The sequence below is a fragment of the Rhinolophus ferrumequinum genome, chromosome 12, assembly GCF_004115265.2.
Source record: "Rhinolophus ferrumequinum isolate MPI-CBG mRhiFer1 chromosome 12, mRhiFer1_v1.p, whole genome shotgun sequence".
Taxonomy (NCBI): Eukaryota; Metazoa; Chordata; class Mammalia; order Chiroptera; family Rhinolophidae; genus Rhinolophus; species Rhinolophus ferrumequinum.
Window position 1 is genome coordinate 31,276,220 of NC_046295.1, and position 24,823 is coordinate 31,301,042.

The 24,823-nt window shown below is 41.2% G+C and overlaps 2 protein-coding genes across 8 annotated transcripts in view; one reads left to right on the top strand and one right to left on the bottom strand.

Moving 5' to 3' along the window:
* CD274 (CD274 molecule) overlaps positions 1 to 17,564 on the bottom strand; it is a 34,280-nt gene extending 16,716 nt beyond the window's left edge. For 3 of the 5 annotated variants that reach the window (XM_033124012.1, XM_033124010.1, XM_033124007.1), the window contains exons 1-2: positions 17,427 to 17,487; positions 4,242 to 4,443 (exon numbers count right to left, since the gene is read on the bottom strand). In XM_033124012.1, coding sequence (XP_032979903.1) covers positions 4,242 to 4,443; positions 17,427 to 17,441 — 217 coding nt within the window. In that variant the 5' untranslated portion in view covers positions 17,442 to 17,487. Of the gene's footprint in view, positions 1 to 4,094; positions 4,185 to 4,241; positions 4,444 to 17,426 lie in introns of those variants that run through there. The other 2 variants (XM_033124008.1, XM_033124011.1) reach the window with 2 other exon arrangements.
* PLGRKT (plasminogen receptor with a C-terminal lysine) overlaps positions 16,998 to 24,823 on the top strand; it is a 41,868-nt gene continuing 34,042 nt past the window's right edge. The window contains exons 1-2 of one of the 3 annotated variants that reach the window (XM_033124013.1): positions 16,998 to 18,007; positions 21,885 to 21,971. In XM_033124013.1, the coding sequence (XP_032979904.1) occupies positions 21,891 to 21,971 (81 nt within the window). In that variant the 5' untranslated portion in view covers positions 16,998 to 18,007; positions 21,885 to 21,890. Of the gene's footprint in view, positions 18,008 to 18,050; positions 18,224 to 21,622; positions 21,642 to 21,884; positions 21,972 to 24,823 lie in introns of those variants that run through there. The other 2 variants (XM_033124014.1, XM_033124015.1) reach the window with 2 other exon arrangements.

A 24,823-nucleotide genomic window follows, 5' to 3' on the forward strand; every position in this document is an offset into this window, starting at 1 on the left:
AGGAATAAATTTAAGACATGAAATACCATTTTTCTCTTATTAGCTTGACCAAAATTACAAAGATTCCTAATATTTAGCATTTTTGAGGATATGAATAAATGGATTTTCTCATCCACTAATGGTAGGACTATGAAGTTGTAAAACTTTTTTTGGAGGGTAATTTGGTAATTTCTATGAAAAATTTAAATGTACAAGTATATGTCATATTAGCTTTCACTTCCTCTCCTAGAAATACGTCCTACAAAAAACAAAAACACATATACATAACAATATATGTAAAGGGATAGCATTGCTAATATTAGCCCGAAACTGAGAATACCCTAGATAATCTAAGTGATAATAAATTTCGGTATATTCATACAATGTAATACCATTAGGGACAGAATTAAGTACATATATATGTATTGATTTTGCAGAGGTGTAGAAAGTAAGCTACAGAACAGTATACGTAGCAGAAATCCACTTTTGTCGAAAAAAATTCTGTGTGTATGTTTAAACATGTATGTCCAGAAAAATCCATACCTAGATGCTGACTGGTTATCTCTAGGAGTGACATTAGAGGGAGGCTAGGTGGGTGTTCATCTCTCTGTAGTTTTTTAAAAGGAAGAAAGGGCAGGAGAAAAGAAAGAAAAGAAAAAAAGGAGAGGAGATTGTAAATGATTCCTTTAGAGTTTTCCTGTGTCCTAATTTTCAAACGAATGGATATTTTACTTTTATTATCCTAAAAACAAAATTTAATGAACCACTTTACCTTGCCAAGTCGCAGAGGATTTGGCAGAGTAGTATAGTGGAAAGAACACCAAATCCCAAACATCTGAAGTGAGGTAGAATAATATTTGTTTATTTTTATGTTTTTCTTCATTATTAAAGCAATAAATACATTACAGAAAATGAGAAAAGAAGGGAAAAGCTACATACTATTCTATCACTTTAACCCCGGTAATGTCTGGGATCATTTTTGGATGTCAAAATGGGGTGAAGGGGAAAGTTGCTACTATCTTCTGGGTAGAAGCCAGGGATGCTGCTAAACATCCTACAACGCAGAGGAAAGCCCCATAGCAGACATATTCTGGCCCGAAATGTCAATAATGCCAATGCTGAGAAAACTTGCAACCTCTGTGAGCATGTTAGCATATATTTTTCTTCTAGTTGTTTCCCCCATGAATCTTTTAAAAAGCAATTATAACCTTGTCATATACTTACTACCCATTTTTTCATTTAATATTATGACCAAATATTTTCCATTTTACTGCATGATATTCATAACTATCTTATTTAGTGGTCCCATAATGTTTAGTGCTTCTATTGTGAGGTATAAGATTGTTTCCAATTTTTAAAATGTCAAAAGTGTTTGTGTATTCAGCAAATATTTTTTAAGTGTCTACTGCGCGCCAGGCCCCAGACTAGGCCCTCAGGATAGATTTGCCTAAGTGGAATTATTGATCAAGGAGAAAGAACATTTTCCTGGTTCTTGATTCATGTGGATAACTGGTACCAGTTACACTGGATCTTTATCCAGCACTGGATATTGTTTTAAAAACATTTTTTCTAATTTGCTTACTTAAAAAGTACAACTTGAAAAAAATAGTTGCCTATTATTAGCACAAGAAGTAATCAGCGAGGCCAGAAATTATCTTAAAAAAATAATTTAATATATATGGTGTCACATGGGTACTAGATTTATCAGGGTGATAAATGGGAGTGGGTTGGGGGGCAGGGTGAAAAAGGTGAAGGGATTAAGAAATACAAACTAGTAGTTACAAAATATTCATGGGGATGTAAAGTAAAGCATAGGGAATATAATCAATAATATGGTAATAACTATGTAGTGCCAGGTGGGCACTAGACTAGTCAGGGGATCACTTCTTAAATTACATAAACGTCTAACCACTATGCTATACACTGGAAATTCACATAAAATGATAATGAATGTCTACTGTAATTGAAAAATTAAAAAAGGGGTGGAAAGTCAAGGGGAATAAGAGGTGCAAATTTCCAGGCATAAAACAACTAAGTCATGGGGATGTAATGTACAGCATGGAGAATATAGTCAATAATATTCTAATAGCGTGGTACGGTGTCAGATGGTTGCTGGAATTATCATGGTGATCACTTCTTTAGGTGAATATACATGTTGAATAACTATAGTATACCCCTGAAATTAATATCGTATTATATGTTAGCTATATTGTAATAAAACTGTTAAATTTTTTTAAAGTTAAAACTTGAATTTTTCATGTGAATTGATTGCTTTACTTGTGAATTATCTGATCATTTTTTGGGCCTATTTTACTGTTTTCTTACCAACCTGTATGACTCCTTCATGTTCACGTACGTATACAAAAAGAGTTACACGAGCCATCATCCTCTTGCTAGTGTGAGGTGCATAATACTTATTTCTCTCCTTACTGTCTGCACTGTAGATGGGGATAAGGATGGCCTGCAGGTCTGTGAGAACACAAATGTTGTTGAAATGAGACTGCCACCACAGCTATCTGGCTGTCCTTTCTTTGGGCTAGAATTGATATAACACAATTATAAAATACGAATGTGATATCATAAACACAAATACAATTATTGGGCAGAAGAGAATTTAAGAAACCCCTAACTCCAGGCAAAGAATTGTTGAATAAATCAGAGGGGCATTAAATCCACTCATGGATCACGAGTAATTTTGCCAATGTGTATCTGAATTCCCAGACAAGAACTGAGATATTCAAAGAGCAAGGAAATGTGAACTAGAGAAGAAGAGTTGGTTCATTCAGGATGGGGAAGCAGGTTTGTCCCTAGGGGGAGCCCAGTATAATACTATGGAACTCATACTAGTCTATCTCCCAAGGGTAAAAAGAATAAGAGGAAGAGACAGGGAAAGAGTTCAAGCTTTGTTTCTCAAAAGTAGGAGCAATGAGTGTCTTAATATCTTCTGGTGTAGGATTTCCTTTCATTTTTACTCAATGTATCTGAACTATGATTGGATTTCAAAAAACAAAATATTCTTAGAGATTGATAAAGTATCTGCAAGTGAGCTGAAAACTCTCCCCATTAATAGATCAAGAAGGTTGATCTAAGAGGGTTGATCTATTAAATCACTGCTAACCCATCTAACTGGACTAAATCCTGTGCCCAAACTCCTTCTCAGTGACCCTGAGACAGATGGCAATTGCCCAGGTTGGGGCCTCAATTCCCCCCAGTATTTCTGGGGCTTCCTTTAAGATTGCACTCTAATTGTTGTCCTGTAACCTCTGCCCATCCTCTTCCCCTGAAAAAGGCTAATTTTTTTCTTCAAAGTATCATAGTTCTTAAAAACTGCCAATGTGAACTGGCACAACAATCTTTCTGGAAGGCAATTTTCAATTTGCATTAAAAGGCCTTTAAAATATTAAGACTCTTTGACTAAGTAGTTATGTTTCTAAGAGTTTACCTGAAGGAAATAACCAGCAATGTCCCAGAGACTTATGTGCAATAATATTCAGTGAATGGCTAAGATAGTGTACCACTGTAAATAACCTTCATACCCAGCACCGGGGATTCATTTTATTTTGTTATCCAACACCATGGAATACAGCCATTTAAAAAAAAAATAACATTTTAGAAGGCTATTTCATCTATAGAAAATCATCCACAGTATGTATACGTATTTATTTTAGGTGCAAAAAGCAAGGTGGAATAGTAGTATTTAAAGTACTCCCTGTGATATAAGACAACCCCAAATTGTACTTTGACATAAGCCAAGGTCAATGTGTTTAAGAAATGTCTTAACTTTTTTTTTTTTTTTAATGTTCCTCTGTTCCTCCTTCAGGACCCCCTTAGGTCCCCAGCGCAGACAGAGCAATGAACTCAGGTTCCAGTATCCTGGGTCTCACAGAAAGAAAGGACTTGAGGATTTGCTGTAGATGTGCTGACTTACCCAGAGCACACTGCTAGTGAGTGACTGAGACTGATTTGGACACAGGTGTCCCGACCTCCTGCCTAGAAATTTACCCCTACACCCACTACCTACCTTAGGATCATATTTATGAACGCGCACAAACATACTTACAAGAGTGATATTAAACAAAACTGAATCCCGCCTAGAGAAACGCCAAACGTTTTACCTGTTCACCATCAAGCTTCCCTTTTCCCTTCTGTTCTCTCCATCTCAAAGAAAGGGTCTACAGACCGTGTACATCCTTAAAGTGCCCAGGGAGATGGCAGGAGATTTCGACCAGGAGGTGAATCCCAGGTTAGAGAACGCTCCCTACCTGCGGCGGGGAGACTCGCGCGGAGACTGGGGTCGCTGAGCCGGTGGCTGCGATCACTGAATGAGCCCGCAGCGTTCACATGAATTACGAACTTGCCCCGCCCACCTCGGGGTGGGGAGTGGGGGTTGGTGGGGGAGAATCCGGATCCTGATGAGTCGGCTGACAGCTTCCTCTTCTTACCTTTAACCTCCAAGTATTTCTGCTTTTGGAATTAAAAAAAATATATAGTAAAACCAAAAGTGAAACTTAATCCCTGCGGTTTCCCATAAATCAGCCTTTTAAATGAAAAGTTTCAAGAATTAAATCAACGTCCGGTATGTTTTAAAGCAAAGGTTTAAAGCAAAGCAATGTCTGAAATCATCAGAAAGATTTCAGATGTTGGTGTTACCTTCAGAATCCAGACACCTTAAATTCTGCCATCAGGTTTCCCCCCCCCCCTTTTGATAAAAGCTTTTACAAGAATACAGAACATCTTGACATAACTTAATATAACTCTGCAACATAAATTAGAAAGTAAAACTACACACCAGTACGCCTTTGGTTTTTATTCTAGAAAGTAGGTGTGTGTGTATAATAGATATATTTTTAAATGGTGTATTGGAAACTTCCTCAGAGTTCCTCGACATAAAGAAACTTAAATTGCTTTGTCATAAAAACTTCCCATCAGGAGTCACCCCCAAGAATGCTCTATGGCCTGGCATTCCTTCCAGGTTACTGTCATCACTGCTCCTGGGTTGATGACCATGTTGGAGAGCCACATCGCCTGAGGGAAGTCTCCGAGCCCCCCCTAATCCCCCCCCTACTCCCCGCCCCCGCCCGGAACCATCACGTGGCCTCTGGAGGAATGTCCCGATTTTCCCTTAATTATCCCAGGCTGGTCTGAGAATGTTAAGGCAGTTTTTGGAGTTGGCTTTTCAGACCACTGGTGCTCTGATAATAAACGCTTATTCTAGGACCCATCTCCTGTGTCGGTCTATTGGCTGAGCCGTGCAGGCAGCACGAGCCCGGACTCATTTGGCCTCATAAATAGCATCTATTTTTATTGTTTAAACTTTGAAAAATACTGGGGATGATAATGCCTTAAAACATCTGGTGGGGAATGTGAAATTCTCTTTGGCCTCAATAAAATTGTAATAGGCTTGGAGATTCAGCTCAGATGCTCCCTATGGCAAATCTCTTTTTTGATGCTACATAGTGGAATAGAGCAGTGTTTCCCCAAGTTTAATTCCTCTGATATTTTCTATTTAATCTATTTCATTTTTCTAAAAATGACGGTCAAGACCCAGGACGTATAGCTCATGACCTGCTAGTGTGGTCATGACTATCAAGTCAGAAAGACTGGCTCTAGAGCTACCTATCACTAACTATTAGGTTGATGCAAAAGTAATTGCGGTTTTTGCAATTATTTTTAACCTGTTAAACCACAATTACTTTTGCACCAACCTACTAGCTATGTAATCTTCAGCAAATAATTTACTAGTCAGGACTAAGTAATATCCTTTTAGATGGTCTCTCTGATTTTTAAAACTGGGGGGATGTTTAGTTTTGTTTGTTTTACCACAGCAATGTTCAGGTCTATGTAATGATCAATAGGAAATGCAGGAGGCAAATGGAATTTGTCTTTCTCTCAAGTTGTTGATGGGAAGGGAAAATTTTTGTTCATCTTGGGGCTCAGTGATTTACATATTAGTAATCTGAGGATTTGTGATCTTGTTCATCTCACCCACCTGTTTTCACCCGTCAGCCGTTCATTTTTCCCATAGTTTATCAAGCTTCTTAATGAAGTCTTTGATATACTCTGGAAATGGAAAAACTGGCTGTGTTTAGAAAAAGAGATTTTATCACTTAAAAAAAATATGAAAATCCAAACAGCCAGGGGGGCATTAGTCTTAAAACCTCGTGTGGGTTTTGTGATTTGGGCGAAGTGGATGGAGAAGCGCTGAGATAGGAGAAGAGCAGTTGGAAGCCAGAGCTGAAGAACTAGACATGCTGATCATTTCCAGTATCACTAGTTCCCATTCATGCCCCTCTTACTTTGTTCATTGTTAGGGGTGAAAACTCATTCCTGCTGATGTGCTGTTTCTGAGTGTCACGTGCATCACAGTTGACTTGAGGTGGGTGGTTCAATACAGATTTCAGGTTCTAACAGGACCTGTTGAATCCAGTTCTCTGGAGAGTGGTCTTGGGAGTCTACATTTCAACACCAACCTGAGGTGATTCATGTGCACACTGAAGTTTTCAAAATTGATTGCATAATGTTTAAGGAGAGAAATGAAGCAGGAGTTCTTTGCAAGTGCAGTAATGACTCCCCTTCCTCCATCTAATTTGGTTAATTGGTATCAATATCACCCTTCACTCTACCTCTGCCCATTCCACTTTCACTTTTGCCCCTAAAACAAGAAAGAGGTTCCTTGTCTGTCCTGATCTTAGAAGGAGGATCGATTGCAGTGTTTTAGAACTGGGGCTAAAGTGATGCTAGCCATTTTCCAGTGAAGAAGCAATTTCCTATAGACATTCTTGATCATCAAAAACAGGATCTAATAAAGATACTTAAAACAAACAAAAAAAATTGACAAACGGCTTTGTTTGCATTTTATTATTATATAAAGACAATACCCAGATTTGTCCCCATGTTCTAGTTTTGATTGTGTAGGTTTGTAAACTACTGCCCTATGTTATACTCATCCCTATATCTCTGTCCCCATCCACCAACTCCCATGTTCTATTGCCTCTATCTTTGCCATTTTTTCATACCCCCATAGATTGGTGCTAAACAGGCTTCATGGAGTGGAATACTTTGCCCTTGTTATACAATACAACTGTGTAAGATGCAGGAGTAATTAACAAGTGTGAATGGCCAGGGGTAGCAGCTGTCATCACTTAACACCCATGCTCAGATGCTTCTTTCATTTACACTGTATTTATTTGTCTCCTTCCTTCCTATCCTGAGCTGGGGAAAAGCTGGTCAGGTAAAGAGACTTTACCTGCAAAGGAAGCTTCTAGAGTGTGGGTAGTTTTAAACAAAGATGAGTCCTCCAACAATGCCCCCTGTCCTCAAGGAATTCATAAACCCAGACATAAATAATTATGACTTGGAAATCAAAGATGGTGGAGTAAATACTATGCCTGCTTCCTTCCATGACCAAATTAAAATTGCAACTAAACTATAGAAAAATCAACCTGGATTGCTATCTGAAGTCTGGCTGAACAGAAGTTTTATTACTAAGGATATAAACAAGAAACCATGTCAACACTGGAAGAAGGGGTGGAGACATGGAAATGGCTATCCCCAAACCTCCATGTGGGGGTTGAGAACCTGGATGGATATCTCAGCCATGGAGGTTCCACCCAGAGGAGAGAGGGACCCCAGCCCCACACCAGCCTCCCCAGTCCAGAGTACTAGTTGGGAAGAGAAGCCCCTATAACATCTGGCTGTGAAAAACAGTGGGATGGAAGGCGGCGGGTAACCCAGGCTTCCTCTTAAAGGGCCTGCACACAAATTCTCTCACTCCCAGGGATTCATCTTGGGCTCCAGCAGAGAAACAGTAACTCGGTGTGGGGGGAGGGCGGAGGGCGGGTATCGGAGACATATAAGGTCGGGGGACAGACTACATTGTGTGGCTGTGGCATGAGGGCTGGAGGACAGTCAGCATTTTCCCTGAGATGAGTTCTACTCCTATACAGATGGCAAACGAGCACCATCTTTCCTATGTTGAGCCCTCCCCGCTAGTCTTACGGACAAATCTGAATCTTATTGGTCTGGTGAGCTCCACTGCTCCTCCGTGATGACTCACTGGAATCCTATCCCACCCAATGCCGGAGGCATTTTCTCCAAGAGCAGCTAGAACCAACACACTTGGAGTTGGCTTCAGACTACAGCAGAGCACTGCCCAATTAGCACCACAAATGGCATTCACAAAGGGTGGTCTCAACAGGCACCAGAGCCCACTGGAGCAAATCCCACTCAGTGGGGTAAGACTCCCCACACAACAGCCTATAAGCTGTGGACGTGGCCAAACCCCATAGCCAAACAGCCTGATGGTCAGTCTCACTCACTGACATGCCAATAGCAATGAAGGCTCAACTATAACAGGAGGGCACACACAATTCACACAAGGGACACTCTTGGAGCACCCAGCGCAGGTGATCAGGGAGACTGTGCTACTGGGCCCCAAAGGGTACCTACTACATAAGTTCACCTGGCCAAGACTGGGGGTTGTAGCAGATCTACCTAATACATAGAAACAAACAGCGAGGCATCCAAAATGTGGAAACAAAGAAATACATCCCAAATGAAAGAACAGGAGAAAACTCCAGAAAAAGAACTAAACAAAATGAAGGCAACTAACCTACCAGAGACAGAGTTCAAAACAATGGTTATAAGGATGCTCAAGGAATTTAGTGAGAACTTTAACAAAGAGATAGCAAGCATAAAAAAGGATATAGAAACCATTAAAAAGAACCAGTCAGAAGTGAAGAATACAATAACTGAAATGAAGAATGCACCAGAAGGAATCACTAGCAGACTAGATGAAGCAGAGGATTAAATCAACCATTTGGAAGACAATGTAACAGAAAACACACCCAACTGGAACAGCAGGAAAAAAAAAATCCAAAAAAATGAGGATAGTTTAAGAAACTCCTCTGGGACAACATCAAGCATAACAACATTCACATCATAGTGGTACCAGAAGGAGAAAAGAAAAAGCAAGGGATTGAGAACCTATTTGAAAAAATGATGACTGAAAACTTTCCTAACTTAGTGAAGTAAATAGACATACGAGTCCAGGAAGTACAGAGAGTCCCAAGCAAGATAAATCCAAACAGGCCCACACCAAGACACACTGTAATTAAAATGGCAAAGGTTAAAGACCAAGAGAGGATCCTAAAAGCAGTAAGAGAAAGGCAACTAGTAATTTATAAGGGAGCTCCCATAAGATGGTCAGCTGCTTTCTTAACAGAAACTTTGTAGGCCAGAAGGGAGTGGCACAAAATATTCAACATGATGAAACACAAGGACCTACAATCAAGATTCATCTACCCAGCAAAGCCATCATTCAGAATCGAAGGACAGAGCTTCCCAGACAAGAAAAAGCTAATGGAGTTCATCATTACCAAACCAATATTACAAGGAATCTTAGAGGGACTTCTTTAAGATTAAAAAAAAGAATCAAAATTACGAATAATAAAATGGCAATAGCTACATATCTATCAACAATCACTTTCAATGTAAATGGATTAAATGCTCCATTCAAAAGACATAGGATGACTGAATGGATAAGAAAACAAGACACTTACATATGCTACCAACAAGAGACTCACTTCAGATTGAAAGACACACACACAGAGTGTAAAGGGATGGAAAAAGATATTTCCTGAAAAAAAAAAAAAGGCTGGGGTAGCAACACTTATGCCAGACAAAATAGACTTTAAAACAAAGGCTATAACAAGAGACAAAGAAGGACCCAGTAATCCTACTTCAGGGTATTTATCTAAAGAAACCCAAATGCTAATTTGAGGAAACGTGTGCATCCATACTCATATGTTCATTGCAGTATTGTTTATATGGCCAAGATGTGAATGCAGCCTGGGTGTCTGTCGATGGAAGAATAGATAAAGAGGAGGTGGTACATATATACAATGGAATATTGCTCGGCCAGGGAAGGGAATGGGTTCTTGCCATCTGTGGCCGCATGGATGGACCTGGAGGGAATTGTGCTGAGTGAAGTATGTCAGACAGAGAAAGACATGAGATTTCACTTATATGTGGAATCTAAAGAACAAAATAAGAAAACAAAACAGAAACAAACTCATAGATACAGAGAACATTTTGGTGGTTGCCAGATGGAAGGGGGGTTGGGGATGAGTGAAAAAAGGGAAGGGAGTAAGAAGTACAAATTGGTTGTTACACAGTAGTCATGGGGATGTAGGGAAGAGCATAAGGAATACAGTCAATAATACTGTAATAACTATGTATAGTGCCAGGAGAGTGCTAGACTGGTCAGGGGGATAATTTCTTAAATTATACAAATGTCTGACCACTATGCTGTACACCTGAAATTAATATAAAATAATACTGACTGTCACCTGTAATTGAAAAAATTAAAAAGGGGGGGGAAGGTGAAGGAGAATAAGAGGTTCAAATCTCCAGGTATAAAACAAACAAGTCATGGGGATGTAAGGTACAGCATGGGGAATACAGTCAATAATATTGTGATAGCATGGTACAGTGTCAGATAGTTCTAGACTAATCATGGCGATCACTTCTTTAGGTATATAAATGTTGAATAACTATGGTGTACATCTGAAAATAACAATGTTGCATGTTAGCTATATTTTAATAAAAATCTTTTAAAAATAATACTTATGACTTGGATAAATGCTGTGGGAATTTGGCAACACTCTATGGTAAACAATTGAATTTCAAGGAATCTCAATAAATGAACTAAAGGCCATTAAAAATAGAGTTTGCAATTGGGAGATGCCCTTTCAGAGGATTCTGGGAAATATTTTATTGATTTAATATCCTAGAACTAAACACCTAAGTGAATGTTATAGAAATGAATCAGTCCCCTTGTGAGTCATTTCACTATTTTAAGGACGTGACTTAGTTTAAATGCCCCTTGTGGAATTGCCTCCAAAAGTACTATTTTCTACTCATACGTGGTTTTAAACCAAGAACAACATGAGTTCTGAAAGTCTAAGTCTTTAAAACCCGTACCTTGAATGGAACAATTGATTTTTGTTTTCTGATATGAGTAAGTGGTTTATCAATGACCAATTATGTAGTCATATCCAGGTGAACTGGCTGGAGAACCCATGTAATCTGCCATTCATGATTATAGACTCATCATGAAAGAATGAGTTGTTTCTTTTCCACACCTTTCCCTGAAAGGATATCAAGGCCTTTGTGTTCTGAGAGAGAGAGTCCAAACATAAACTAATAAACAGAAATTTCAGATACTGAAAAGTCCTATTTAAAAGAAAAAAAGACAAGAAAGGTGGGACAATATGGTAGAATGCCTGGACGCGAGGCCCCTTTAGTTATGGTGGCCGGGGGAGGAGGTATTGGATAAATCGTTTATGAAGACAACCATGCAAAGATCTGCAGGAAGAGCATTCCTGGCAGAAGGGTCAACAGGTACCAAGACAATAAGGAGGGAACAAAGTTCGCAGTTTCTGAGGATGGAAAGAAGGTCACTGTGGCTGGAGTGTAGTGTGACGGGCGGGGTGATGGGTCAGATCATATCACAAAGGGCCTTGAGGATCAAGGGAAGAAAGTTGGATACTAATTGCAATGGATGTTCTAAAAGTATCATTCTAGCTGTGGTCTGAAGAATGAAATGTAGAGAGGCCAATGTGGAAGCTGGGAGACGTTTAGGAGCTGCTGCTGTAAACCACGTTTTGGAAGTAGAACTAACATAACTTGATGATGGATATTAGTAGTAAAGGAAAAAGGCAACCAAGGATGATATATTTGCTTTGATATGCTATTCCAGAGTAGGATGTTATAGCCAGAGTTTCAGGCTTTCACAATATTTGTGAGTTCCCTAAATTCGGTAAGTCTAAAAATGAAACAAAAACTCTCCTGTTAAATGACCAATGGAAAACTGGTTTTAAGCAGTCAAAAGACTCATCATTTCTTAAGAATAAATTACAATCCTTGCTCGAAATGGAAAGTTGGTAAAGGTATTCTGGGAGCAGTCCAAGGCCTTGGTCCTATTCCTGGAACTTGCTATTAATCTGGCTGCAAAATGGCTGGTCCAGTTCACTTCCTAGCAGAAGCTGAAGAAATGCACGGGAACCCTTGTGGCACGGAAGAGAGAGGAAGGTTTTCAGTTAAGCTTAGAGCATTCTTTTGACAAGATACGCAGAGGGAAAGTCCCAGAGGCTGAAAAATGCCTTAAGGGGTCAGCATTAAGGGGTGTGTGTGAACTCTGGGGATGAACTAACTGTGTTACTTCCTTACAAAATATGGCAGAGTGGAGAGTTAAGAAGAGAGCGTAGGTTTCATTCTTGCTTGTGCATGAACAAACCAAGCAGGAATGTGTGAATTACGGACTAGAGTTATAGACATCTATAGACAAGTGAAGGCCCCAACCCAGAAATTCCTGCTGATTTTGTGCTAATCAGAGATGACAGAGCAAAAGAGCAAACTGTAGCAGCATTTTCAGAGTGAGATAGGATAGTGACACTATGGTTTCAAATATTAAGGTAGACATGGAAAGTGAGAAGCATTGTGGGTATACTTCTATCCCTTGATGTCCACCTCTTTCAAGTCAAGGCCCCAAACCCAAACCCAATGATCCAATAAGCAGTTTCCCCAAACCCAGTGAGGGCTAGCCTAGGTTGGGGTTGGAAAAAGCTCATCCTTCTTTGCTTCTGGTGTAGTAGGGTTGGTCTCAAGCAAAATCATTGGGTATCCATCACATATCACACTGTATTTCACATATAATCCCCATTTGCTTTATTTTGGTAAAAGGAATAGTTAATGCGTGCTGTAACCACACAAATTTTAACCCCGTTAATGCTTCCTTTTTCATGTGTTCTTGGATGGCAAAAGGAAGATGGGGAGTTGGCATGGGGTAGAATAAACTCTAACATCAACACACTCATTCCCAGGTTTGCTGGGAAGAACTTGGATGGACACTGCCAGGCCAAGCTATGCAGTACTTCTGGGGATGCTTGCCACAGAAGGAGGAGAAAAAGAATGGACGCTGAGGTCTGCGTATGGTCTTTTGGTGTCCCTGGCTGACACAAAAAGATGTTGTGTCTCGTGAAGAGCTGTGAGAGGGAATACATAACGAGGTAGGTCATTTTATTCATCAGAGTTCGGGGACTGTTTTCCATTTTTTTAAAAAAGGCATTCAGGGTAGGAGACCAGGCTGACTTTCTTAGGGATGCAGGAGGCGAGAGTCACAAGCTGAGAACAGGGTCATGTGAGTTGCACGGGCTGTAGGAGAAGGAAGTTAGCTTGGAGGACTCCTGGTTGAAAAAAAAGAGAAATATAAGCAGCTACTTTGAGTGGAAAAAATTTGGAAAGAGAGAAATATCTAGAGAAGATTTGAGGAGTTTCTTGTTCAATATGCTGCACAGAACATTTGCAGAGACTCCTTAAGAAAGCTTAAATATTATTCTTCAATGCTTCGGCAGTCAGTTTATGTTTTCTTAGCATGCTATTACATGCTTGGACCGAACCATGTGAAGCCTCAGTTTTATTCAGGTTACACTCTGAAATATAATATCCCCCTGCTCAAAAAAAGCTTTCCTCGACTTTGCTGCCCCCTTAAATTACTGTGACCTCTGATTATTCCATTTCAATGGCAAACCTCAACAAAGTATAGCATCACTTTTTTTCACCTATTAAATTAACAAAACAAAATGCAATAATTATAATAAATATAAACATAGCAGTAATAGTAAAACATACAGCATTTTTCTAAACATATAGAATTTTTAATGTCAGAATTTCGTATTGGTGATTTACATATATTAGCTTATTAAAATTTTGTAACAATCCTATGAAAAAGATGCTATTATTGCCCCTATTTTAGAGAAATGGATATTGAAGCACAGAGTTTAAGTAACTGGGCTAAGCTTACACAGCTAGGAAGTGGCACAACTGAATTTCAAACCCAGGTACTCTGTTCCAATGTCTGTGTTAACCACTGTATAAGTGCATGGTGAAATTAGTGTCCTTATTTACTCCTTGTGGCGTTGTCTATTTGCACAACCTCAAAAAGGTGAAAATAGAGTTACTGTATGATTCAGTAATTCCACTCCTACCGTGTTTCTCCAAAAATAAGATCTAGCCGGACCATCAGCTCTAATACGTCTTTTGGAGCAAAAATTAATAGAACACCTGGTCTTATTTTACTATAATATAAGACCGGGTCTTACATAATATAACACTGGGTCTTATATTAATTTTTGCTCCAAAAGACGCATTAGAGCTGATGGTCCGGCTAGATCTTACTTTCGGGGAAACATTGTACATATATACTCAAGAGAATTGAAAACATATGTACAAAAACTTGTCCACAAATGTTCAGAGAAGCATTATTAACAACAGCAAGAAAAGAGGGAACAATCCAGACGTCCACCAATTTTGAATGGGTAAACAAAATGTGTTATATCTACACATTGGAAAATTATTCAGCCATAAAAAGGAATGAAGTCCTGGAACATGCTATAACTTGGATGAAACCTGAAAACTTTATGTTAAGTGAAAGAAGCCAGATACAAAAGGCCATATATTTATGATTCTATTTATATGAAATGTCTAGAATAGGTGAATCTATTGAGGTAGAAAGCAGAGTAGGAGTTGCCCAAGGCTGGGGGGAAGGGGAGAATGGGGTGACTGCTAAGGGTACAGGGTTTCTTTTTGGGGTGACGAAAATGTTATGGAATTAGATAGAAGTGATAGTTGTACAACCTCTTGAATATACTAAAAGACAGAAAACTGTACACTTTAAAATGGTGAATTTTATGATATATAAGTTATATCTCAATTTAAAAATTTCTAGGCAGGAAGAGAACACGATCTCGAGTCCACTGCTGTCATTATATTACACTGCCACATGGTGTCACTGTTGACAAAGTTCCGACAAGGCTTTACGAAGCTCTGGGCTGCTCTGATGGTTCAGATCGCGCCCAGGCTGCAGGTGGTCCATGATTTAAGTGTAAGGTTAAAATTCAGACTATGTTCCCCAGAGCCTGGGCAAAATCATTCCAGAATATTAATACTGAAGAGATTTTAGCTTCAATTCCACACACTGTGCTACAACTTGCCTTCCATCACAGACTAAGTTTTTGGCTAACTCTGGTTCCCATATTAATGGAGAAATTCACACTCCTTGCACAAGCATCTCTGTTAAAAAGAATTACTTCTAGGCATGTCTTAAACTTTGTTTTTTTAAAAAACTACTTTATGGATACACAGGAAAATACTGAATAATTTTCCTTTCCTGGAGTAGGAGGCTTTCAATGAGTTGAAGATTTTACATCAACTCCCTCTAAAATATTTACATTATTTAATCCAATATTTCCAGGCAAAATATTAAAAAGCTATATGTATGAAGATGGTCATATGATGTTATTGACAGTAGCAAAACAAAATCAGAAATATCTAACAATGGAAATTGTATTCACATATCCTGAAAGTCTTATACCTATTAAAAATGGCACATATGAATGCTATTTGACAACATGAAAATCCTTATGCTATGATGCAAAATGATATTAAACAGCACCTATTTGTATGTATGTGTCAAAACATACACACATACATTCACAAATTCATACAATTAGAAATAATGCACATACCAGTTAAAGTTATATTCATGTCCTATTGAAATAGATTTTAATCCTCTTACCCCACATTCTATAAAATGTGTTCAATATCTATACCAAGATTTATCTCAATTACCAGGGTATATATTCTCATGGTTACTTTTTTCACTTATATTTTAAAATTGTGAACAATATCATCCATACAAGAGTATTTATAATGTAAGCATACAGTTTAAAGTGTATCCATTGCATTTCCATCAGAAATCTAAATTCTACTCAGTTGGTTGGACTACAGAGATATTAATGTAGACACTATTTAAAGGGGTGTGGGTAGGGTTAAGAGAATCATTCAGTTGAGGCGTCCCAACCATCAAGTTGAGGTTAAGAACCATCAAGTTGAAAGTCTTGGTGTAAGAGCGGGAAGCCCATCCCATCTCTAGGCTAAACAGCAAGGAAGGAAAGCATTTCCAGAGCTGTGAGCTGGAGCCACTGAGGAGGGTCCCTGGTCAAGAGCTACAGTTGTCGAGGGACACAGCCACTGCCAGATCCTCAACCCAAAACAGAGAAGAATGGATAAAACACATACTACCTCCCTTTCCTCCTGCCTCCAATCTCTGTAGATGCCTGCATCATTTAAACCTAAATAAATGGAAACCAGCGGAGAGCCCAGGTGATGTTTGCCAAAGAGGTCAGTTTCTAAGGTAAAGAATGGGGCAGGGAAGGGAGGAAGGTGGATACGAGGGAGGGCAAATAGAAAACCCAGTCTACCTGTTTTGCCACCTGGGATTTATTCTTGCCCTTTGCTCAGATGAGAGAAACTCATCCCTTATAGATGAGAGAATTACAGAGTCCTGCCAACCACCATATTGCTTTGAGGCGATGTCAATTTGGGCATACTATGACCTAGAAACTAAATTATAATATTTGTCTCCACCAGTACTCTTCATATAAAGTAATAGAGAAAGAGGGGCAGGGAAAAATATCAGTTAACATTTTATATACAGAGCTACCTACAACGGTCCTTGCCTCTACAGCTTGTTGCTAGGCTAAAATTGATAACCACAGCTTCGTACTTCATTCACTTATGTTTCCCTTGCCCTATGCAGTACCTTGGTAGATCAGGATTTTTTCACCTGGTCTGGTGATGCAACACTTTAATTTCTGCATGATCTGAAATTTAAGTGATCTTGAATTTATCAGGTTACTGCAGTGTCATGCAAGGTCTCTGGTCCCGCTCCCCGCACAAGAACGCAGGATATGGTGAGGCCAAAAAGGAACAACAATGGAGCCATAGATAGGGGAGTCATACCACTATATTCTCGCTGGCGGCTGGGTTGGAGACACAAGAAGCAGGAGCCGCAATCTGCCGTCTGCTTCTCTGCCAACCAACCAACCTATGGTGCCCACGGCAGTTATATTAGTGGCTAATGGCTAACTGGTCACAGCTGATGGCCAACTGGTCACAGCTGATGACCATCTTCTATCCGAGCCAGCACTTTTCCACGTGAGACCGAGAGCCTGGAAACTGCTCTCCTGGCTCTGTCCCCACATGCAGTTATCTAATGATCATTATTATTGCACATGGGAGAATTAAGACGTGCCCAGGGAATCTCTGGATGTCACGCACAGTTCTGCTTGCCCTCCTATAGCTGGAACCCAATCCCCCTCTTGGTAAGCGGGATCAGTTATCCCAATTCTATCACTATGAGGTGCCAAAATAATCAGGGGGCAATTTCAGTTTCCAATTCAATAGAAACATAGCTGGGCCCTGTAGTGGAAGCACTTCTTCCTTTTGAATTAGGACTTCCGAAAAATGATAAACCCAAGGTTGTAGACAGGATGTGCTGGGTATTTTCCATTTGTCCTGTCAGTGTTTGTCCCTAGGAGACTGACCTTGATAGAGTGCATGGTCCTGTCTCCTTCCTCTTCTGGCTTCCTGTCCACTCTCAGTATTAAACCTATTCTGCAAGTAGAAAAGCCCTTAAAAAATGTTTATAACTGTGGATTACATGGCTAAGTGACAACCTCTCATGGGACACATTCTCTTCCTGGATCAGACGTAACAGTGGTGGTTGACAATAATTTCTGGAGAATGACGGCTCATTCAAGTCTCATGAAAGTCTATGGAGGCTTAGGGCAGCGCAGAAGCAGGGATTCTTACACACGTAGGTGACTGGCAAGGCTCACTGAGGTCTTTGAGACTGTCGTTCTGCTTCCTCTGCCTCCTCAAAATCTCACAGCTGAGTCGCTGCTGTTGACTTTGCCCCTTTGACCTGCCTTTTCCAGGCAAAATTCTGGTGTAGGCCAGGTCAGGCGTGCGGGCTCTTTAAGGAAGTCAACGGCTGCGCTGATTGGCTGAGGATCGGAATCCACTGTCAAGGCTCGTCCATCTGCGAGGCGAGGCCCGGTTCCCGACGCTGTCTAGGGGACCCCGAGCCTGAAGGACTCTGCCGCCATCCGCCGTCCGCTGCCCAGTGAGTGAGCAAAACCCGCGCGGGCCGCGCCGGACGTAGGCGGGTGGAGAGGGCGGGTCTGCGCGGTCGCGTCTGCGGGCTCCGGGCTCCCGGCCGCGGGCGTGCAGGGCCGCGCTGCGCGCATGCTCCTTGCGAGCGCCCGCCCTCGGCTCTCTTCCTGCCGCTGGTGCTGACAGGTGTCACCAACTTCGATTCGGGCAGAGTCCGTGCGTTCCGGTGGCCAGGACTCCTGGCCTTTCCCGTAACATTGTAATCGAGTTGGGGAAAGTAGACAGCATTGTCGAGGGAAGTCAGCATACTATGCAGGAAATACCCAAGTTACAGTAATGGGGCCCTGGGAGTGTGGGTGGAGTTAAATTGGGAAAAACCTCCCGGAAGCTGCGGTTCCGGGCTGGAATTTGCAGGGGAAGTGAGCTAGTTTGAATGGAACACGACTTATTGAAAATGACTGTAATTAAGCAACCAGTCATAAATGTAGATAGTTAATGTGTAATTTGATCAGGAAATGAGTCAGCGCAGAAATTTGGATGACAGAGATCATGGGATTATCCCTATCTATCATCTATCTATCTATCCTCTATAAAATCAAATCCAGGTTGCCACTGGAGGAAGGCTTGCACCCCGCCACACTCCTTAGAAATACCCAATTTCCATTGTAATCTATAGCACAGCTGAGGCAGGGCTGGAGCGTTAAAGAATGCTTTTTAAGGTCTCAGGAGTAATCAAAGGAGAAATGAAGGCAGCAGGGATTCAAATCAGCATTCTCAGTCCGCTGAGACACAGTGGTGTCTAAGTTGTAAGTATCAAGACGTTTGTCACCAATGATAAACGTGTTGGAATTTTCTACGAATAGAATTACCATATGACCCAGCAACCCCTCTCCTGGGTATCTACCTCCAAAATCTGAAAACATGTATCCATAAAGACAAGTGTGCTCCAATGTTCACTGCAGCTTTATTTATGGTGGGCAAGACATGGAAACAACCAAAATGTCCTTCAATAGATGAATGGATAAAGAAGTTGTGGTATATATACACAATGGAATACTATTCGGCAGTAAGAAAAGATGAAATAGTACCATTGGTGACAACATGGATGGCTCTTGAGATTATAATGCTAAGCGAAATAAGTCAGACAGAAAAAGTACAGAACTACATGATTTCACTGATATGTGATATATAGACCCAAAACAACAAAAGAACAAGACAAACAAATGAGAAACAAAAACTCATAGACACAGACAATAGTTTAGTGGTTACCAGAGGGTACGGAGGGAGGGGGGTGGGAGATGAGGGTAAGGGGGATCAAATATATGGTGATGGAAGGAGAACTGATTCTGGTGGTAAACACACAAATGTGATTTATAGATTGTGTGATACAGAATTGTACACCTGAAATCTATGTAACTTTACTAACAATTGTCACCCCAATAAACTTTAATTAAGAAAAAGTGGAATTTTCAAAAGACTTAGTTTATATAATAGAGTGAATTCAAAGTTATCCCTATTGCAAGATCACTCTTGCTTCTTTTTTTTTTCCAGATTTATTGAGAAATAATTGACATACATCACCATATACAATTAAGGCGAACAGCCTGATGTACTGACTTATATGTATTGTGAAATGATGACTACAATAGGTTCAGCTAACATCTACCATCGAGTATAGATACAATAAAAAGAAAAGAAGAAAGCAGTTTTTCTCCTTGTGATGAGAACTATTAGGATTCACTTTCTTAACAACTGTCCTATTTTCCATACAGCAGTATTAACTCTAGTCATCATTTCTGATATATATTTTGTGAGTGGGAGAGAGAACACTGAGAGTATTCTGGACACCCTAAGGAACCTCCCAGACTTTGGAAAATGGCTTTGTTAGTATGGGGAAGGTTGAAAATACTGAACTCCAGTATGTAGTTTACAAGGTGTGGTGCACTCATTTTCAGGTGTGATCTCCCCTGAGGACATCACCCTTCTTCTCCCCGCTCAGCTTCTACCTTTAACCCTTGGGAACGTCTCCTCACACATCCAAACTACAATCCAGACCCAAGAGAGCAAGACCCAGAAACACGCAAGCCTAAATCCTAACTTTCCAGATAGTTTCTCTTACCTAGATGGCTGACATGAGAGCTGTCCTTGCACTTCAGGGAAGATCCCACCCCTTAATAAATAGAAGCACTATAAGAGACACAGCTCTGTGACACTGTGTGTGTGAGTGTACGTGATTAGAGGACAATTGTTTTCTTTATAAATGTTTGCAGTGTATGTAAAAATTCAATTCTCCAGTCTTATATGCAGAAGAAAAATACGAAACGGCAAGTGGCCTGAGCTATGCTTCTCTTGTATCACTTACTGCTTTCTGCAAACTTTTATGGGAAAGAGACACCATGGAGACTGCCAAGATGGATAATATATTGCTTCTGCCTTTCTGGTCGGCCATTGGAAACGGTTGACACAGGGCTGTCTGAGTTTGTAGAAAGGAGAAAACGTATGCTAATCTCCCCACTCTCAGTGGGTGGCCTCCAACTCTGGTCACAGGATGGAGTGGAGCAGTGGCAGGGAGGGAGAGAAACATCATGACCTCCCAGGCCTGTTCCAGGCTTCTTCTTTCTGGGCGTGATTTGGCCTCCCGTGCCCAGCACTAATGCTGACTCTGATCAGAGGCCCCTGTAATTCTAGGGTGTATCTTTGGGCCACAATCCAGGAAAGCCGCTGAAGTCTGCCTTGCAGTTCCCACTCACCTGGAGCCCCACTAGTAAGGACAACTCATTGCACCTGGCATGCAAATGCCCCCCGTCCCCCACCTTCTCCCCAGTGAGCCAGAACCCAAGGTTTCCTGATAGGATATGGAAAATAGGAACTCTGCTGGCTTTCTATAGAATGCTGGGTAGAAAGTGTTAAGACTGGCCACTCTGAGCCAGGGTTCACACCCTGCCCAACAGCCTACCAAAGAGAATCCGCAACACTGCTGAGGAGGGTAGAGCAGTTGTAACTTTCTTTAATTTTGCATTCTTCTGAAAGTAAAATCAACAACTGAAGGTCTTCTGTACCTACCCAATTGGATTAAGAACAAAAAATTAGAGTTCTGGCTCACCTAGAGTTGACAGCCCACTTAAGAACTTCTTAAGTAAGATAAACAAGAGAGGCAACACCGTATAGTCATTTAAAAATTGTGTTTCCCAGGGTATTTATCCTTGCTTTCCCATTTTGAGAACGTCAGCAGTAGCTTGAAGAGAACAAAGGTGAGGTTAGAGGAGGATGGCCAAGGGATGTCAGCAGTGGGTGGATGGAAATAGGGGGTATGTGGAGAGGGGCAGGGATTACAGGAAGAGAATCGATAGTGACCTTGAGAAACCTGGTCCTGAAACACAATGCCAGGAGCACAGAGAAACCTATCCTCCAGGTGCACACGGCGTCTCCTCAGAAACAAAGATTCTCTCATCTAACTGGACAGAAGGTGAAAGGATAGATGGTTTCTACCCTGAACCTCACAAAAGAGAGGGTTTTTTTTCTGTTTGTTTTTAAGTATTCAGTCTTCAAGATTTACAGTAGGAAGCAACATCAGGAGACATGGGGCCGTTTGCTTATAGAGCAGAAGATTTTGGAAGTCATCCAGTTCAATCAGCTGGTCTTGGGTGAGTAAATGATGTGCCCGGCCAGTTAAGCCTTCCCAAGATCAGACAGCTAGTTAGGAGCAGGGACTAGAATCCATGCTGTGTTGCCACTTCAGAGATTCTTCTGTTTTTTTTTTTTTTTCCTTTCTTTCTTTTGTTTTTTTTTACATTGCCATAAGCTCACGAAGGACCCACTCAGAGCATACAAGGATGCATGTAGAACATATTGTTTTAATTAAACCTCTTTTCCTTTTTATATTTTAGGTCAAGATGGGGTTTATATTTTCAAAATCTATGAATGAAAACATGAAAAATCAACAGGAGTTCATGCTTATGAATGCTCGACTTCAGGTACATTTTTAAATAGTTAAGCTTTTATGTTGTTACATTGGTTAAGGTTTCTAACACATGTGTTCTAGCAGTATGTTCTCTTTGACCCCAAAAGGTAAAATGTTCTCGGGGCTACATTCTCAAAGCCAAGACGACATGGATTGTTAATTATCTAGTAAATGGGCTTGTTTAAATCTCCAATGCAGATACTTGTGTAAAAATCTCCATACTATAAAGGGACAACTGCTTAGAGAGTAGGGTAGGCAGAATGATACCCCTCCAAAAGAAAGATATCTACATCCTGATCCCCTCTGTGAATATTTTTTCCTTACATGGCAAAAGGGGCTTTGCAATGAGATTAAGTTAAGGAGCTTGAGATGGAGAAGATCCTGGGTTATCTGGATGGGCCCAATGTAATCACAAGGGTCCTTATAAAGGAAAGACTGACCAAGAGGGCTGCGGTGGAAGTGGGGGGAGGTGGGGGAGGAGGGGGAGATAGAGAGAGAGAGAGAGAGAGAGAGAGAGAGAGAGAGAGAATTGAAGATGCTATGCTGCTGGCTTTGAAGATGGAGTAAAGGACTATGAGCCAAGAATTCAGGCAGCCTCTAGAAAATGGAAAAGGCGAGGATACAGATTCTCTCCTCGAGCCTCCAGAAGGAAGTCAGTCCCACCAGCTCATCTTGGACTTCTGACCTCCAGAACTGTAAGATAATAAATCTGTGTTGTTTTAAGCCACTGAGTTTGATAATTTGTTACACAGCAATAGGAAACTAATACAGAGTATGAAAACTGGAGACTGCATTTATACATAGGCTGGATAGAAAAGATCAAAGCAAAGAGGAATATTGTCTAATTGTCTAATATACAGTGTCAAAAAGTAGTTTAAAATGCTGTATGTCAAAGTCAAGTGTTAAAAGTTTCACTGGCATTATCTTCCTAAGATTTCAAACCAAGATCTCTGGGCCTGTCATTCATTATGGCCCTGGGATAAAAAAGGCCTACTCTGAGGCAGTCTAATGAGTGGTGAAAAGTGAGCACTGAAGCCAGACTGCCGGGGTTTGAATCCCATCTCTAGCCCTGACTAACTGTACGATTTGCGCCTCAGTCTCCTAATGTGTAAACTGGAGGTGGTAGTACCCACTTTAGAGGGTTGTTCTGAGGAGTAAAGATGGTAGTATAGAGAAGGTATAGAGAACAATGCCTCAAGCCTTTAGAACAATGTCTCACACTCTGTAAGTTTTGCTGCTGTTATTGCTATTAAAAAGTGGTAAGAGTGTCTTATGCAGGATACTAATGTCTTTTGGGGGAATTGAACAATTGAAAGAATGGGCAACTGAATTATTGTAACAGAACAAAGTGACCTAGGGGAGACCAAACATTAGGCATACAAACCAGCCAAGAACGTCACATGCTCAGAGAATCCTTGTCCAGGACCTTTGGAAAGCACATGGCTTTTACTCTTACATCATTTCCCCTGAACTCAGGGACTGTGAAGGATCTGGGATTTTACACTACTTGCAAGCTAACAAATCAGCCTGTTACTATTTCACGGACGCTAGCAGAATACAGGAGACACCTGTGTTAGAGACAGAGGACTTGATTACTCATAGCACAGCAAGCAGCGTAAGCCTGCAGCTGGTGTCAATTCCCCATGCCCCGCAAGTCCCACAGAGGTGACAAAGATGGGTTTAAATTGGTGCTGTGCCTGCAGTGGGTTTGTGGCACCTTGGAGAAATACTGGACTTGGAGAATCTACTGCTTTTATCGTGAGTGGTGAGCTGGTGGGGTTGGGGAGGGTTACCTCATTCCTCAAGGCTGTTCACTGCTAGTTTCCAGGCAGCAATTCCCGCCTGTTCTCAGGAATTTTTTTTGCTTTCCCATTCCTGAATCCTGAGATATAAACTGTTGTCTGTTCTCCACGATGAATCGTTTCCACAAAGTGACAGCTGATACTACCAAGCACCTGGGTTCAAGGAGCCGATTTTCCCGATTTCCCGACTAACTTTTCTTGGGATTCACAAACAGAAAAGCAAAAAAATTCCCAAGTATGGGCGGGAACTCCCACCTGGAAACCCTAGCAATTTACTTCCCATTGTGGGTATTACTGGGTTCAAGGAGCCGATTTTCCCGATTTCCTGACCAACTTTTCTCGGGATTCGGTAACGGGAAAGCGAAAAATATTCCTGAGAACGGGTGGGAAGTCCCACCTGGAAACCCTATTCACTGCAAACACAACCCAGAGAAATGGCCTTGAGCAAAGAGCAGTCTGGGCCTTGCATCCTTGGCCAACCCAGCAAGAATGTGCTGGGACATTCAGGGCCTCTGGCGGATTGCCCGTCCTGACAACCTGCCCCTCAGCGCCAACGACCAGAGCTTTGAGAACAGCCCTGACTTCTGCCCACTGATCCCAGCGACCACCATAGCGGACGCCGAGGTCAAACCGTCAGGAGCACTGTCGACAACACAATGTTCAGCTGAACTGAATCAAAGGGGAGCCGGGCCCAGGCATTTCAGAGAATCTTTGTGAATCCAAGGCCCTGTTAAGCCAGTAGCTTTGCTTCAGGTGGCAGAGTGGGGGGATCAAGGTTTTCCCAGAGGGTTAGCTGCTACTTTATGCAAATTTGCGACGTCAGTAAGGCCAGGCCAGCCGTGCCCTCAAATACATTTTAATTTGAGCAGCAAATGGGCCCTTTTCCTTGTAGTTGTCTTGTTCTAACTAGTTAACCCACCCCAAAATGGGGATGTCAGGTCTGAGAGTCGCAAGGCCTCCATGGGTCATTTTTAACAAGAGGTCAGTAATGGACAAAAGCTGCCTTGCATTTTTGAAAGGGGCATGTTACAGGTTGCATTTTGTCACCCCCCCTGCCCGCCAC